The 16,541-nt window shown below is 36.5% G+C and overlaps 1 protein-coding gene across 2 annotated transcripts in view; it reads right to left on the bottom strand.

Annotated features, from left to right (window-relative positions):
- The window catches only part of SNX13 (sorting nexin 13), a 165,858-nt gene that overhangs the window by 69,737 nt on the left and 79,580 nt on the right, over window positions 1-16,541 (bottom strand). For both annotated transcript variants that reach the window (XM_045006178.1, XM_045006179.1), the window contains exons 6-12: window positions 15,706-15,827; window positions 15,436-15,537; window positions 11,972-12,060; window positions 11,086-11,169; window positions 3,605-3,743; window positions 2,840-2,928; window positions 1,242-1,341 (exon numbers count right to left, since the gene is read on the bottom strand). In XM_045006178.1, coding sequence (XP_044862113.1) covers window positions 1,242-1,341; window positions 2,840-2,928; window positions 3,605-3,743; window positions 11,086-11,169; window positions 11,972-12,060; window positions 15,436-15,537; window positions 15,706-15,827 — 725 coding nt within the window. The remainder of the gene's footprint in view (window positions 1-1,241; window positions 1,342-2,839; window positions 2,929-3,604; window positions 3,744-11,085; window positions 11,170-11,971; window positions 12,061-15,435; window positions 15,538-15,705; window positions 15,828-16,541) is intronic.

The following is a 16,541-nucleotide window of genomic DNA, read 5'->3' as shown; positions in this document are numbered from 1 at the left end:
TCAGGATTTGATTATGGTTTTGGATAAGACTATAACATTGACACTCAGAGTCACTGTCAGAAACGCCTCTCAACACTCCCAATAGGATACTCATAAGACTTCATCAAAAAGCAAAGTCTGGAGGAAAGTATAGAACTAGGACTGTGTTTTATATTAAAAAATGAGCACATCACAGCTTAATTGTAGCCACAGCCATATGAGATATAATAGGACTGTGCGCAGCATGGTAGAAGCCAAGAGGAAATTGAGCCTGGGGTAAAATTGGGTTCCTTCACAGAAGTCTAAATGTTAACTTTTATTTAATCCTTGCAATGTCAGGGCACAACAGAATACACTGACACTATGTGAAACTTGTAAATAAACTTCACTCCTTTATCAATTTTGTGATTTACTGAAGATGCCAACAATCTAAAGACAGACATTCTTATTCTTGCATATGAATACATTTTAGAGATATTAAAATTAATATTTATACGTTTAAAAAGTATCTTTAAACAAGGACATTTTTGGAGATTTCTACAAGTCCTGCAATCCTCCAAATTCTGACATAGTGGATACTACCATAAATAGTCTCAATAGGACTACTTAGAATATGAGGCAATGCAGAGGTGACTCGTGAGATGCATGTGGGGTCATGTCCCATCCCCCCAAAATTTAGCTGGTTGGGCCCCTTCCGTGTGTGGCAGCTCCATGGGGAAAGGCAGCAGCAAAACAGTTGGGAACTGCAGAGAGGTGCCACTACTTTAACTCCACAGGGAGAGGCAGCAGAAGACACCTGGGAGTTGCAGGGAGGGGCCACTAAGGGTAAGAAGGGATGTGACTCAAACTGTTGAGGGGGCGGGAGAGAACCTTTAAATTGTGCCCCACCACTATCAGCAGGTACCAGTCATCTCAGAAGCAATGTGGTCATAATTTAAGAAACTTGTTCAATTTAAGAGATATTACCAGTGCCAGCAATATTCCTATTTCAAAGGGAAGGACTCTCCAGACAGAGAATCTTTCATAAGAAACTTAAGTGACACCACTGTAAACATTCACCGAATCAGTCTTGTGGTTAAATCTCTATATCTGAAAACTCTTTCAAGCTGACTTCAACATAAAGAATAATATCAGTTTAATCCTGGACTCATCATGGCAAAGATTAAGTTTCAATTACCTCCGAAAAGGATCATATATACTTATGGCACAAGACAAAAATGTATATTAGTTCATATACATGTTCAAAGTTAGCAGTTTCTTACCCATAAAAAATTGTAGTGCAACATTGTCTACCAGAATGTTGTCCAGAGGGACTGTGCAAAGTTTTCCAAAGTTTGCTGCCAGTTTCACAGTATCTATTTCCTGTACAATATAGGATACAACATTGATAAGTTAATATATTATTTTATATTTTTAAAATTACTACCAAAAAGTGTTTACATAATGTAAACAGATTTACTTTAACTATAGCAAACTGGTTTGGTTTTAAAAATGCTAGTTTACAGGATCAGTGCTATCGCCACAATTTTTTGTTTGTGCAACTACATAACAGTGTTTGTTTACAGCATAGATGATTCATGCCCTCTGGGGAATTGGATTCTACCCTTGCCCCTGTCACAGAATTCCTGTGGGCAAGCATTTTAAACCTAACTGTTCACAAGTGGTCACTAAGCGTGTAGATAAGAAAATGTTCATCACAACCTTCGGAAATATTTTCTAAAGAAATTATTAGAGCCATCTTAAAAATGATCTGACACCATCTCAAATTCTGCAGTCAATTCAGCAGCACTCCATGATATATAATATGATATAGCTCTGTCTGCATTGATATCAGATTTCCATTAGTTATTTTATTGATTGTATTACAGTAGTGTCAGGGGCCCCAGTCATGGACCAGAGCCCTACTTGTTAGGTAGTGTGTTGGTCAATAAGCACAACCCACGTCATCTTTATGCCCCATCCAAGCTTAAAGCTCAACTAACGGAGTCCCAAGAAACAGAACAAAGTCAGATTTGCTACAGTAAGAATGCCGGAAGTTTTTCAAATGTCACAAAAAGTAGAGGCTGGAGACTAGGCGGCAACTGGAGAGGCTGTTAGAACAGAGGAAGCAAGTCGGACGAATTTCTGACACACAAGAACTTCCAAGCAGTGCAAAATACCATTGGTACTTTTAAACAAGTGACTATCTGAGTAACAAACTGTACTTCAAAAAGAGAACACTACCACCAATAAATAGGCAGAAACGTTATGAACTCTTACAGTTGAAAAACTGGGACTTGATCTAAGGGCCTCCAGACTGAGCTGCTTGCTGCATGAACTTCCTAATCAGAGGTAGGAATTCAACTGATGATGCAGAGAAGCTAAATTCCAGGAGGCTGAACTCATGTGTCAAGAAACTGTTTTCTCTTAATTCTTAACTTCATTAGTCAGCTATGCAGCTTACTTCAGTTCTTTTCTAATTGGAAGAGTTTAAAACCAAGATCATTTAAAAATATATTCAAGATTTTGAAAGGTTTGAAAATAAATCTGAAATATGTAATAGTTAAATGTAGCATAATGGCTAAATATTTATAAATATAGCACTACATAACATTTTCTAACAGAAGCTTTGGTAGGTGAATTTTCCATATAAAATTAAAAGTATGAAGGTGCAACTTTAGCTACACCATTACTCAGTATACAGTTCACTATATTCAGTATATATTCACTAAACAGTATAAACTCAAGGGCTAGAGTCATATTTTTCCCTTAATGAACTAGAGAGATATTGTGACAATTTCTAGAAAGTCTTCAACAATTTCACATCATTTACAATTAAAACAAACATCAGAAAGAGTATTAAAAGAAAAATAGTACTTACTTTTCCTGACTGCAACCTCTGTATTCTTGAATCACATACTTTAACAACATATAATAAGCTGTTTATTTGATTTTTTATAGTATTGATATCTGAAAACAAAACATTACAAGAACTAAGACTAAAGAGGACTGAAGTAGAAACAAACTAGTGATTAAACAATTGATTTGAAGTATATTATCAATTTAAACACACTTTTAAAAGATACATATCATTTTTTCTTGTTTTGTTCTTATGTAAGGAAACCTACCAGAATGGATATCACTGTCAATATTTACAGTGAAGGGGGGGGGGGGGTTCCCTCAATTTAATTTCTACTGGAAGAACTGAACTGCAGTAGTCTTTTTCCTTCCGTCCTCAATATAACTTTCAGTTATTTAAAAAGTTGAGAGTAATCCATCATCAACAGATGAAACACTACTGAAAGTCAGAACCAGCCAGGCAGGTTTCAACCAGGACATTTGACTTTTATTAAAACATTAATTTTGTTAGAACAAAACCTATCAAGACACATGATTACTGTTAGAAACTATGATAATGGCCACCACAGAAAGGGGAATACAGATGGAGGCAATCAGTCTTCGATCTTAAGCATCAAATAAAACTCAGGTTTTAATCTTTCATATAACATTTTTAATAGCACTCATAATTAACACAATTTAGTAAGGTAAGAGTTCACATTTTAACACACTTCCTGTAATTACAAAAAAAAAAATCTTACTGTTAGCTTTGCCTATTTTATTTCTTCATTAAACTAAAAATACTAACCATCTCCTGCTGTATCTAAGGATCGAAGATATTGCAGTTCTTCTCCAGCCTTATCTCTTACCGCTTCCAGCTCCCCTACATTGTCACTTAATTTAATAACATTCATGAAGGCCTCATAGTTACAATTGGAATCACGAATCTGAAATAGCCAGAAAATGAAACAACCCAAATTATGCAGAAGAGAAAAATCTATGCATAGTGTATGCTTCTTCATGGTGAACTGGAATCTGACAATTAAGGGAAAATTGTAATTTTAATATATACTGTATAGTGCCATCACTTTAAAAGCATCACAGTTCATGGCAGCCATGAAATTCAAACTGCTTTCTTAGGATTATGCCAACTATGGGAAAATAAATCCTTGTGGCAGTTTAAACATCTAAACTTCTATTTGTACCTGTAGACTTTTTAAATTAAAAGCTAATTTTTTAAAGAAACTGTAAGAACCTTCTGTTCAGAAGAAACAAAGACCAGACTGTGGGGGCCCACACTAATTGTGTGCCTGCCATGTTTAAAGCAACAGATTCTGTCATTTTGCTATCACATACAATTCAGAACACAAGTGTGGATCTGTGGTTCCTGGCATCAGGAATGATATAAAGACCATACACCATTTAAGGGTTTTCCCACATTCTATCAAGGAAAAAGGTCAGAACTTTAAGGAGTGGGGATGTGTACAATTGTTTATTAAGACAGGAATGGTCCCATGGACAACCAAGACATATTTCACCTTAGAAGACAAAAATTCTGAAAGTTTAAGACCTCACATTTAAAATCCCCTTCTTGGATATTACAGATCTAGAGGTCTCTCTACATGCTAAAACAAAAGGTCAGACACCGAGAACATGCAGTTCAGGGGAAGGGTGAGCCAAGGCACCTTTAAGCCACCATGTTAAAAAAGTCTGGTGACGTTTTCTTTGAAAATCTCTCATGCCCCCTACAATTGCTTTGGAGCAGGGACTTGAAATTCGCAGGAACAGACACTGTTTTAGGGATGTGCTCTGGGTTGTGTCTGTGAAAATCTGCCTAAATTTGACCAACTTATAAGTCTTGAAAAATGAAAGTTTGAGCACATTCAGTAGAGAGAACTTGGATTTCAGCAGCTAAATTTCCCAAAGGTTCTGTCTACTTTGCACATGCGCTCTAGCCTGAGGCTAAGCAGCTCTGAGCTGCTGTGCCAAGTCCAGACATTTGAACTGAGTCCAGGGAGACTCTTTCCTGTGCTGTCAATGATCCCTCTGCTGGCCCCAGACAGTACGCAGAAGGAAGCTGCCTGATTAGAAAGTGGAGGGGACAAGAGCCAGACCTGCAGGAATAAGAGGGGAATGGACTGGGACAAGGAGTCAGAAGGGGCCGGGCAGAAAATGAGTCTGGGAGTATGGCTGGGCAAGGAGTCTGGGGACAAGGAACCAAGATATGTGGGGAACTGGGATTGGCTGGACAAGGAGACTGGGATGGGGAGTTCGGTGGGATGATACAACGATGAGACATCTGAGGAGTGGAGACTGGGGTTGGCAAGGTGATGAAAGTGGCACTCACTGGGATAAGAAATGAAAAGAAGAGAGGAGAGTGGAAGAGTGAGGACTGGGGACAGGTTTGGGGGAAGCAAAAAGAGTTGAACTTGGAGGGAATGGGCAGAAAAGTCTGTGGCAATACTCCCCATCCTGGAAAGGAATCTAAGATTCCTGAGTTTCACTACTCCTCTGCTGTGAGCAAACATCTCCAAAACCCATCCCCATCTAGTGCTGTTCCACATAGATGACAACTTACTACCACTACCAGTTACACCATGACCTCAAGTGGCTGACGATCTGAAAGATTAGTAGGTTCCAATGCTGCTGATTACTTCTGAATATCAACATGACATGATGGAATTTCTGTTTTACTTTGCTTTTTTTAAATCCTATAGTTAAGTTAAGATTTTGTCACGGTTATTTTTAGTAAATGTCAGGGACAGGCTGCAGGCAAAAAAACAAAAATTCACTGAAGCTGCAACCTGTCTGTGACTTTTATTAAAAATAAGTGGGGGAGGAGTGTGCTGCAGAAGAAGCTGAAGCCAAAAAAGTCATGGGTGTTCATTAAAGTCATGGAATCCATGACCTCCATGATTAAATCATATCCTTACCTATGACAATACATAATAAAACTATACTAAAAGATTATTAAGTTGCAAAGTCAAGCACTCATACGTTAGAAAATGCCAGAATGAAGGTTCACTGTAAAACCTTAATTTGGCCCTCTTGTGTGTGTGCATTATGATAGTCTTCAACTGCATGATGAATTTTTTTTGGAAGGTGTATAGTGAATGAAGCAATGGTGCCCAATCTTATTACACAGTAGGGCGACATAAACCTAAGCACAACCGTAGGAAACCTAAACAAAACTGCGTGGGCCAAACATATTTTAATGAGATTTAAAGTCACCTAACCTAACATCAATCCTGGGAAGATAATGGAGTGGCTGGTACATTACTCGAACAACAATGAATTAAAGGAGGATAATATAATTAATGTTAATCAACATTAATAAGATATTAATTTATTTTAATAAGATTTAAAGTCACTTGTACTGATTTATATTTTAGGTTCAGCTTGTTTCATATGTAGATTACTGTACATAGAAACATTGTCTATTTACACACTTGTGTAAACTAGAATGATGTAAATATGACAAAATGCTAATGAATCAGCCGTTCATATAATGTGTTGAAGCAGGCCATGGGCCTTATGAAATGCTCTGGTGGGCGATGCACAGTCCGCGCACCATAAATTGAGCAACCTTAAAGTAGGGATGAAAGCAGACAATGGGCAGTCTAATACTTACTGCCTTTGAGAAATGGATTCAATCCCTGCCTCTGCCACAGAGTTCCTGTGTGATGCTGGGCAAGTCATTTAAAGAAACTTGGAACAGGTTGTTACTAACTGTAAGTCGTTTGTTTTTAGGGTGCCTGACTTGAGAGCCTGGGACCTGATTAGCAGAAGTATTAAGTACTTACAGCCACAATTCAAGTAAATAGGAATTGTGATTTGAACATATAAAGTGCTACATCTTCTGAAGAATCAGGCTGTAGGTGTCTCAAACTGGGCCCCCAAAATTAGTGGATACTTTTGACTTGAGTGGATCAAAAACATTTCAATGGAAGTTGATAACTTTGAAAAAAATGCCGTTAGTTGAGATTGAAACATCTTGCAGGACTGAAAATTTTTGTCAAGAAAAAGGCAAAATGTTTGCAATTGACAGTGCTGTTCTTATTTTTTGTTTCAAATTATAATTTTATTTTATAGTCAAATACTAAATATAATATAGAAAGTCTATACAAAATGACAATACTGAAATCATGTATTTTGACACTAAACAAAACATTGATAGTCCCTAATTGCATTTTTTAATTTTCATTTTGCCAAAAATTTCAGATTTTTGTTCTGAATCAAAATGAGATGTCTTTCAAAGTATCAGAATTCCCATGGGAACCAGAATTTCCATTCCAAACTATTCTATTTTTGAGCATAATCTCTTTGTGCAGCTACTCCCCATCTATAAAATGGGGATAGTAATACCACCTAGTCTCAAAAGGGTATTGTGAAAAGAAATTAATTAATATTTGTGATTCACTCGAATCCTTTTGCGATGAGCACCACAGAAAAGTCCATGAGGAAATTAATAATTCTGACTTCAGCACAGGTTCTGAATAGCATGCAGTAAATAAAGCATGGAACCATGCATTGAACAGGGAGTTAAAAAATATTAAAATAGCTACATAGGTGTGAATACCATCCATTCTGCACTGAGTTATGTGGGGTCCTGTAGAGAAATAATATGTGATCATGAAACTAAAAACTGTCATAATCCATATGAAAGCAACCTTAATACTGACATTTCTTAACTTTTCAGTGCTTGACTTTATGTAGTTGTGTGTGTGTGTGTGTGTGTGTGTGTGTGTGTGTGTGTGTGTGTGTGTGTGTGTGTAAGTAACATATGTGTAGCATGGAAGACAAGCTAAGGAAGATTTTCATTTAAATCTGTCTTCATAGATGACACCTTACTAAGTGGAACTGAAACATCCATCATGAACTTCCATCATAATCCAGAGTAAAAACATTTTGAAGTCAATAAAATCCCATGGATGGGCTTTCTAACCTTATTAGAAAGTGGGCAGCACAACTTTGGTCTCAGAAATTGGAAATTCATCTTTTTAACCTGATTTGAATCTAAACAAAGCAAAATTTCTCAGAAAGCATGCCATCTAGTTATTTTTTGGAAATACTTATTTGGAAAGAGTCTGACTTCAGACAACTATAATATAGGCCTTTCTGCCTAACATCAATCCTGGGCAAGATAATGGAGTGGCTGGTACATTACTCGATTAACAAAGAATTAAAAGAGGCTAATATAATTAATGTCAATCAACATAGGTTTATGGAGCTCGTCAAACTAACTTGATTTTTATTAATGTGATTTTACATGTGATTGAAAAAGTTAATTGTGTTGACATACTTTGACTTTGTACCACATGACATGTTGATAAACTAGAAAGATATAAAATTAACATGGTATACATTTTATGAATTAAAAGTTGGCTAACTGATAAGTCTCAAAAGTAATCGTAAACAGGGAAATCACCACCACCGAGCAGGTGCGTTTTCAGTTGGGTCCCATAGGGATCAGTTCTTGGCCCTACGCTATTTAACATACTAATCTATTGCCAGGAAGAAAACAAAATCATCACTGAAAGTTTGCAGATAACACAAAAATTGGGGGAGTGCTAAATAATGAAGAGAACAGGTCACTAATGCAGAGCACTTTTGATTGCTTGTGTCCAGTTTACCAAGCAAACAATGTGTATTTTAATACAGCTAACTGTAAATGTATACATCTAGGAACAAAGAATAAAGGCCATATTTATAGGGTGGCAAACTATGTTTTGGGAAGCAGTGCCACTGAAGAAATTTGGTGTCATGGTAGATAAATAAACTGAACATGAACTCTCCCAGTGTGATGCTGTGGCCAAAATACCCAATACAGTCCTGGGATGCATAAACAAGAGAATATTGAGTAGGAATGGAGAGTATCCTTGATTTACATAGTAGCATGATGATATTTTCTGTCTTATTGTATTTCCCTTTCCTAATGATTCCTAACATTCTGTTAGCTTTTTTGACTGCTGCTTCACACTAAGATGTTTTCACAGAACTATCCACAATGCCGCCAAGATTTCTTTCTTGAGTGGTAACAGTTAATTTAGACCCCATCATTTTGCATGTATAGCTGGTACTATGTTTTCTAATATGCATTACTTTGCATTTATCAACATTGAATTTCATTTGACATTTTGTTGCCCAGTCACCCAGGTTTTGTGAGATCCCTTTGTAACTCTTTACAGTCAGCTTTGACTATCTTGTGTAATTTTGTATCATCTGCAGACTTGGCCTCCTCACTGTTTACCACTTTTCCGCATTATTTATAAATATGTTGAACAGCACTGATCCCAGTACAGATCCTTAGGGGACCATGCTATTTATCTCTCTCCATTGTGAAAACTGACCATTTATTCCTATCATTTATTTTCTCTCTTTTAACCAATTACTGATCCATAAGAGGACCATAAGAGACATGGGGTGTGATGTAATATCATATCTTTGCTTAAGAGACTTTGATGAGGGACCTTGTCAAAGGCTTTATGAAAGTCCAAGTACATCTTATCAAGTGGATCACCCTTGTCCATGTTTGTTGATACCCTCAAAGAATTGATATTGGTGAGGCATTATTTCCCTTTACAAAAGGGACTCCTTTGTTGACTCTTCCCCCAATGTGTTGTTTTCATCTATGTATCTGATAATTCTGTTCTTTACCATAGTTTCAAGCAATTTCCTAGTACTTAAGTTAGGGTTACCAGCCTGTAATTGCCTAGATCGCCCCTCTAGCATTCTTAAAAAAAACATCCTTACATTAGCTATCCTCCAGTCACCAGGTACAGAGGCTGATTTAAGCAATAGGTTAAATACCACAATTAGTAGTTCTGCAATTTCATATTTGAGTTACTTCTGGTCCTGGTGACTTATTACTGTTTAATTTATCAATTTGTTCCAAAACCACCTTGAAAGATGTATCAATCTGGGACAGTTCCTCATGTGTGTCACCAAAAAAGAATTGCTCAAGTGTGGAAATCTCCATCACATCTTCTGCAGTGAAGACTGATGCAAAGAATTAATTTAGCTTCTCTACAACGACCCTGTCTCCCTTGAGTGCTCCTTCAGCATCTCAATCGTACAGTGGCCCCACTGATTGTTTTGCAGGCTGACTGCTTCTAATGTACTTAAACTGCTATTAGTTTTTGTTTCATCTGTCATTCCTAAAGCCCTTAAGAAAACTACTTCATTTGGAGGCATACTATGAGAAATGTTAATAATGTTACTGAATTCATCTTTATCATAGTATTATCTGTTACTGTTTTTATCTTCCACGTAAGGCTAAAACAATTCCCAAAATTCTTACAAATATAGTCTGTCTACTCTCATTCCATTAAAAATGATTGAGAACATTCAAGTTGCAGTTAAACACTTAAAAGTCAGGCGACAAAAAAGTATAAGGTTGCATATGCACTTTATCTCTGCCCTTTTGTGCATAATTTAGGTGACCTCTCTACTGTGAGCCTTAGGAACTGTGCAGCTTTAACCTTACGGCAGGATGCATGTTAAATTATACATCAGCTCACAACTAAATGTTTCACTCTGTTGTGTGCAAGTGCAAACTTTCTTTGCTGTGCATCATGATTAGGAAAGTACTGTGCATGTGCAAAGTGTGATTTAAGATGTGTCATGTCTATTCCAACCCAAAACTAAATTTTTGATACAACTCACAAGCATTTTTCAAATGAAGCCATTTCCATAAGAAATACTGACTACTGCAGAACTAGACCCCTCAAAACACTTTACCAGGGGTCAGCACCCCATGTTGCACGACGGACTCTTGATAAAATTACCCTACTTAGTGATGGACGTGGGGGGGAGGGGGATGTCATTCAGTCATTCAATTTTTTGAAAAATTAACATGGACCTCAAAATTTTTACCATGGACACTTGTGTCCATGTACAGATACATTGCTGACCCCTGCACTTCACTATAAAATCATAAAAAAATTAATTCCTGAAGACAAATTACTTTCCTCCTTAATTTGATTGTACTCAATTTTTACTCAAACTTTTTTTAAAAGTTCACCTGCAGGTAGAGAGCAAGCTTAGAAACTATCATCCTGAAAAAACAAAGTTTGAGAAAGTTATAAAGCCACCAAAGCAGGGGATTAGAATGGGAATTCTCATGCAACATTAATGATAGCATCACTACCACTTTTACTCTATTGATGTACTATTACAAATTGTATTTCCACTAAACTAACCCATGCTTAGAGAGCACAGGAAAATAAAATAGGAATGTGCTTACAGATGAATATTCTGGAAATACTACTGAAGCACTGAAAAGCTTACCATCCATATGACATACTGATTAATATAATCAGGATCACTGAGCTGGTTTATTAATGGAAGAAGAACTCCTCGTGCGAGGATTTCCTGAAAAATGAAATGTAATACAATTGAAATCTGTCCTCTATATCTAAAAAGTGACAGTTTACTCAAAAAAACTATCAATTTTTACTATGAATTCAACGTAAAGCTTCTATTTGAGTAACAAGTGAAACTTCAAGGATATTAAGAACTTAAAAACAAATTCTGAAACAAAAATTAACAAAAATTAGATTTCTCAGAACTCGCTCTCCACACCCAAGGTAAATTCTTGTGATAAATAAAGAATGTTAACTCTCTTAGTCCGCTGTGTGCCCAGTACAGAAACTAGGCATCTGACCTCAAGGAAGATAACCTAAATATCACAGCGATAGGAACCTTAGAGAAATATTACAAATGAAACTCTCATCCCCATAAGATTTTAAGAATTTTAGTATTAGTTGGACAAGAATACAATGGTGACCACTGGAAAACATTTACCTTCTTAATATCTGCAGTCTCAGTTATTTCCCATTTTAAGTATATCAGAGTTACAGTATCACAAAAACCACTGAGTGATATCAGTAGGTAAATATTGACTTTTTAACAGTGACTATTGCACATCCAAAAGTCACTCATATCTCTAACAAATGTCATCTAGAATTGTTCACCAATGTCATATAAAAAGTCAGCACCTCTGTATGAAAACATGTATCTAACCTATTATGTTGAAAACTATCATCTGGCATTACTATAATAGCTGATGATTGCATTTTATACAAAACATACAAAATCAATGACCTAGATCTAAATCTCTTTTATAATATATATGACTGGAAGTCTTAGGGTAAAATATAAATCTTAAATTTACCCTGACAAAGTATCGCATGATCTTGTTCTGGAAGTCTCCAGGAGGTAGCAATAAATACAGTAACACCTCACACAGATCCCTTAGGAATCCTACGGAAAAGCAACAACAAAATATTAATCCAATATAGAGTAGTGACAACACTACATGTTCCCTCCCATTATTCTGATATAACAAAAAAAAAAAAAGCTTTAGTTTATGGATTGAATTTGAAAGCATTAAATATACTTTTCAATAATTCTCAAACTTTTAAGTTTTGTTTTTCTACTTTATACAAACATATGCAACTGTCTTCAAATCTTACAATGCAAATGACTTTACTGATTTTATATATATTGACTAGAATGGATGGATGTGTGCACAGTCTTAACTCTCACAGAAGCAGCTACTTCCCTTCAGTGTATTTTTTTTCATACTTATGCATAGAGAACTTCTGGATTTTTTCAATAAAACAGTTTTTTGTTGGAAAAGGCAAGCTAGTTGAAACAAACTCTTCATAAGAATGAATCAGTTTCCATTAAAAACTTTCATTGGGAAGTTTCTCAGGTCCAGGATATCAGAGAGAAAGACCCAGAATAGCTAATGGTCCAGTGGTCAGGGCACTCATGTGGGATACCCTGATTCAAATCCCTGCTCAATCAGACAGACCAGAGACGTGAACCTGGAGGAGAATGCCTGGCTGTGAGGATGGAGTTGACAGAAGGGCTTAGGCTTCCTTGACCATGAGATGCTGTTCTGGGAAAAAGGACTACACTAAGCAGAGATGGGGTCCACTTACCAAGGAAGGGGAAGAGCATATTTGGATACAGACTGGCTAACCTAGTAAGGAGGGCTTTAAACTAAGTTCGATGGGGGCAGGTGACAAAAGTCCAGAGGTGAGTCAAAAAACATGGAGACCTGGGAGAAGGGTTGAATGTGGGGGAGACCATGAGCCATTATAGCAGGGATAAGGGAGAAATATGAGAGAACACGCGGGGAAATCAAATCAGTATCTTAGATGTGTGTATACTAATGCGACAAGTATGGGGAATAAGCAGGAAGAATTAAAAATGCTAGTTAATAAACATAGTTGGCATCACAGATTAATACACGACTGGAATATTGGTATAGAAGGATACAGCTTGCTCAGGAAAAAAGGGAGGAGGTGTTGACATATATATCAAAAATGTACGCACCTGGACTGAGGTTGAGATGGAAATAGAATACAGACTGGTTGAAAGTCTCTGGGTAAGGATAATAGGGGTAAAAAACAAGGGTGATTTCATAACAGGGGTCTACTACAGACCATCTAACCAGGAAGAAGAGGTGGATGAGATTTTTTTAAAAAACAACTAACAAAATCATGTAAAGCATAGGACTTGGTGGTGATGGGGGACTTCAACTACTCAGACATCTGTTGGGAAAATAATGCAGCAAGGCACAGATTATCCAACTAGTTCTTGGAATGTATTGGAGATAATTTTTTTTATTTCAGAAGGTGGAGAAAGCTATTGAGAGAGACTATTCTAGATTTGATTTTGACAAACAGGGAGGAACTGGTTGAGAATTTGAAAGTGGAAAGCAGCTTGGGTGAAAGTAATCATGAAATGGTAGCATTCACCATTCTCAGCAACGGTAGAAGGGAAAACAAAACAATAAAGATAATGGATTTCAAGAAGGCAGACTTGAGCAAATTCTTAATGAGTAGTTAAGATCCCATGGGAAGCAAGTCTAAGGGGAAAAACATTTCAAGAGAGAGTTGGCAGATTTTCAAAGAGACATTATTAAGGGCAAACTATCCCACTGTATAGGAAAGATAAGAAGTTTGTCAAGAGACCACCTGGGCTTAACCAGGAGATATTCAATTATCTGAAACTCAAAAGCGAGTCCTACAAAAAGTAGAAACTAGGTCAAATTACAAAGAATGAATATAAACAAACAACAGAAGTATGTAGGGACAAAATTAGAAAAGCTAAGGCATAAAACAAAATTAAACTACCTAGACACATAAAAGGTAACAAGAAAATATTCTTCAAATACATTAGAAACAAGAGAAACACCAAGGACAGGGTAGGTCCATTACTCAAGGGCGGGGGGGAGGAGGGGACGCAACAATAGAGAATGTGGAAATGGCAGAAGTGCTAAATGACTTTTGTGTTTCAGTTTTCACCAAACAGATGACAGTACATACAAAAAGGAAAACGACCACTTACGAAGGAGTACTGTGGAAAGGGATCTGGGGGTCACAGTGAATCACAAGCTAAATACAGGTCAACAGTGTAACGCTGTTGCAAAAAAAGCAAACATTCTAGGATGTATTAGCAGGAGTGTTATAAGCAAGACACAGGAATATATTCCATGCTGATATAGCCTTAACTGGAGTAGTTCTGGGTGCCACATTTCTGGAAATATGTGGACAAATTGGAGTCCAGAGAAGAGCAACAAAAATTATTTTAAAAGTCTAGAAAACATGACCTATGAGGAAAAATTGAAAAAAATGGTTTTGTTTAGGCTGGAGAACAGAAGACTGAGGGCAGGACATAACAGTTTTCAAGTACATAAAGGGATGTTACAAGGAGGAGGGAGGTAAATTGTTCTCGTTAACCTCTGAGGATAGCACAAGAAGCAATGGGCTTAAATTGCAGCAAGAGAGGTTTAGGTGTGACATTAGGAAAAATTTCCTAAATGTCAGGATAGTTAAGCACTGGAGTAAGTTGCCCAGGGAAATGGTGGAACCTTCGTCATTGGAGATTTTTAAGAGCAGGTTAGACAAACACCTGTCAGAGATGGTCTAGATAATACTTAGTCCTGCCATGAGTGAAGGGGACTGGACTAGATGACCGCTCAAGGTCCCTTCCACTCAACGATTCTCTGATTCCTACAACCCAAAAGTGCCCTAATCACTGGGCTACACAGTCAAATTCTCTCTCTCTCGTTCTAACCCAATGAATAATTATTTATTCCAAGTGGAATGGTTCCAACAGGAAAGAGACCCACCCCAGAAAAGCCAATAGCATGACATTTAGGACACTCACATGGGAGACCCAGACTCAAGTCCCTGCTCTGAACCAGGCAGTAACTGTACTATTAATTACATAAAATTTCTTGTAACTATTATTGATTTTTTATTTTTTAAACAAAACAGATCCTTGTTTCTTCATCCAGATGACGGTCTGATGTTAGATATAGAATTAACTAGCCTCTCCCTCCTCCCACCCCCATCTATAAAGGGATACCATGAACTTGAATAAAGTCACATTTCCGTGAAATTCTTTCAGCCCTCATTACATATTACATATATTGTCACTACCACTAAAAGTATAATACTGACATGCACCAATCAAGAAATATATGAAATATTATGTCATAACTGGTTGCAATGAAGTTAACAGCTTAGCTATGAATCTCTTCCATGTTATTGGCTGATGCCGTAACTAACAAAACTTAATGTAGCAACACAACCCTTAGAAAATAATTATTAGAAAAACCTTCTTCATCTTTGGGAGAAGTGCAGACTAGATCACGACAGACTTCCTTCTCCATTTCAACTTCAACCTTAAAGAATGTATCTACAAGGTCTTCTGCTGTACCTACACAAAAGACATTAGAAGATATTTGTGTACATGAAAGACTCTTTTGTAAGTCACTAGTAATTGAATACAAATAAAAAAATTGTTTGGATGAAGTGAAGAATAGAGAAATTTGCTACGCAGGGTCAACAACAAAAGAGTCAAATGCATTTTAAATTATGGCAATACCTTTCATTTGATCATCTTTTTCTGTTATCCTTTGTTGAGCTTTTCTGAATACTCGAAGGTGAGTGGCAAAATCATCAACAAGTCGTGTGGTGAAATAAGGCTGCCAGTCCATTTCTTTTGACCTTACAGAAAACAGACTATACATCAACAAAAATTTTTAAAGCAGAATAAAATGCTAATTTATTTTAATATTAATGTAAACAGTAGTTATCTAAGGACTTGAGAATTATAATTTGGTATTATATTTCTGAAAGCCTGTACAATTACTGTATGAAGAATCAAGAGTATGGTCCTGTTGTAACTTATCAGCTCAGGGAGGTCTACAGAAGACTACACAAAAGGGTTACTTTAACACACTCAAATACACATTTCCATGTTGAGATTGTTTGTTCGTACAACACTAAAAAGCTTTATATCAACAAAAACAACACACATGGAGGATTGAGAAAAAGCTTAAAAGATGTATGATTTCTTACATACTATAAATGAATTTACAAAATCAACTATAAAGTATATCGAACAACAGTAATTTCAACATTTGCATTCAAAATGTTAAAAATGAGCATATTTGCATTTTTCATAAATTGTATTAAGCATAAGAAAACAAAGGTCTAACATTTGTAGTGTCTCAATATAATACTAATAGACCTCTCAGATTTGTGACATTACTTGTGAGAAAATATGTAACCAAATTATTTTCTGACACCTTGCAATATGTAATCATATTAGAAATCACATTAGAATATTGCACTTGCTTGTATCTAAACAAGCAATCATTTAAAAAAAATCACATGAACTGTGAGGAAGACAGTTATACTGATGACATATACATTTGG

Source organism: Mauremys mutica, chromosome 2 (assembly GCF_020497125.1).
Source record: "Mauremys mutica isolate MM-2020 ecotype Southern chromosome 2, ASM2049712v1, whole genome shotgun sequence".
NCBI classification, from domain to species: domain Eukaryota; kingdom Metazoa; phylum Chordata; order Testudines; family Geoemydidae; genus Mauremys; species Mauremys mutica.
The sequence above is the reverse complement of the archived record's forward strand: the minus strand, read 5'-3'. Positions and strand labels throughout refer to the sequence as shown.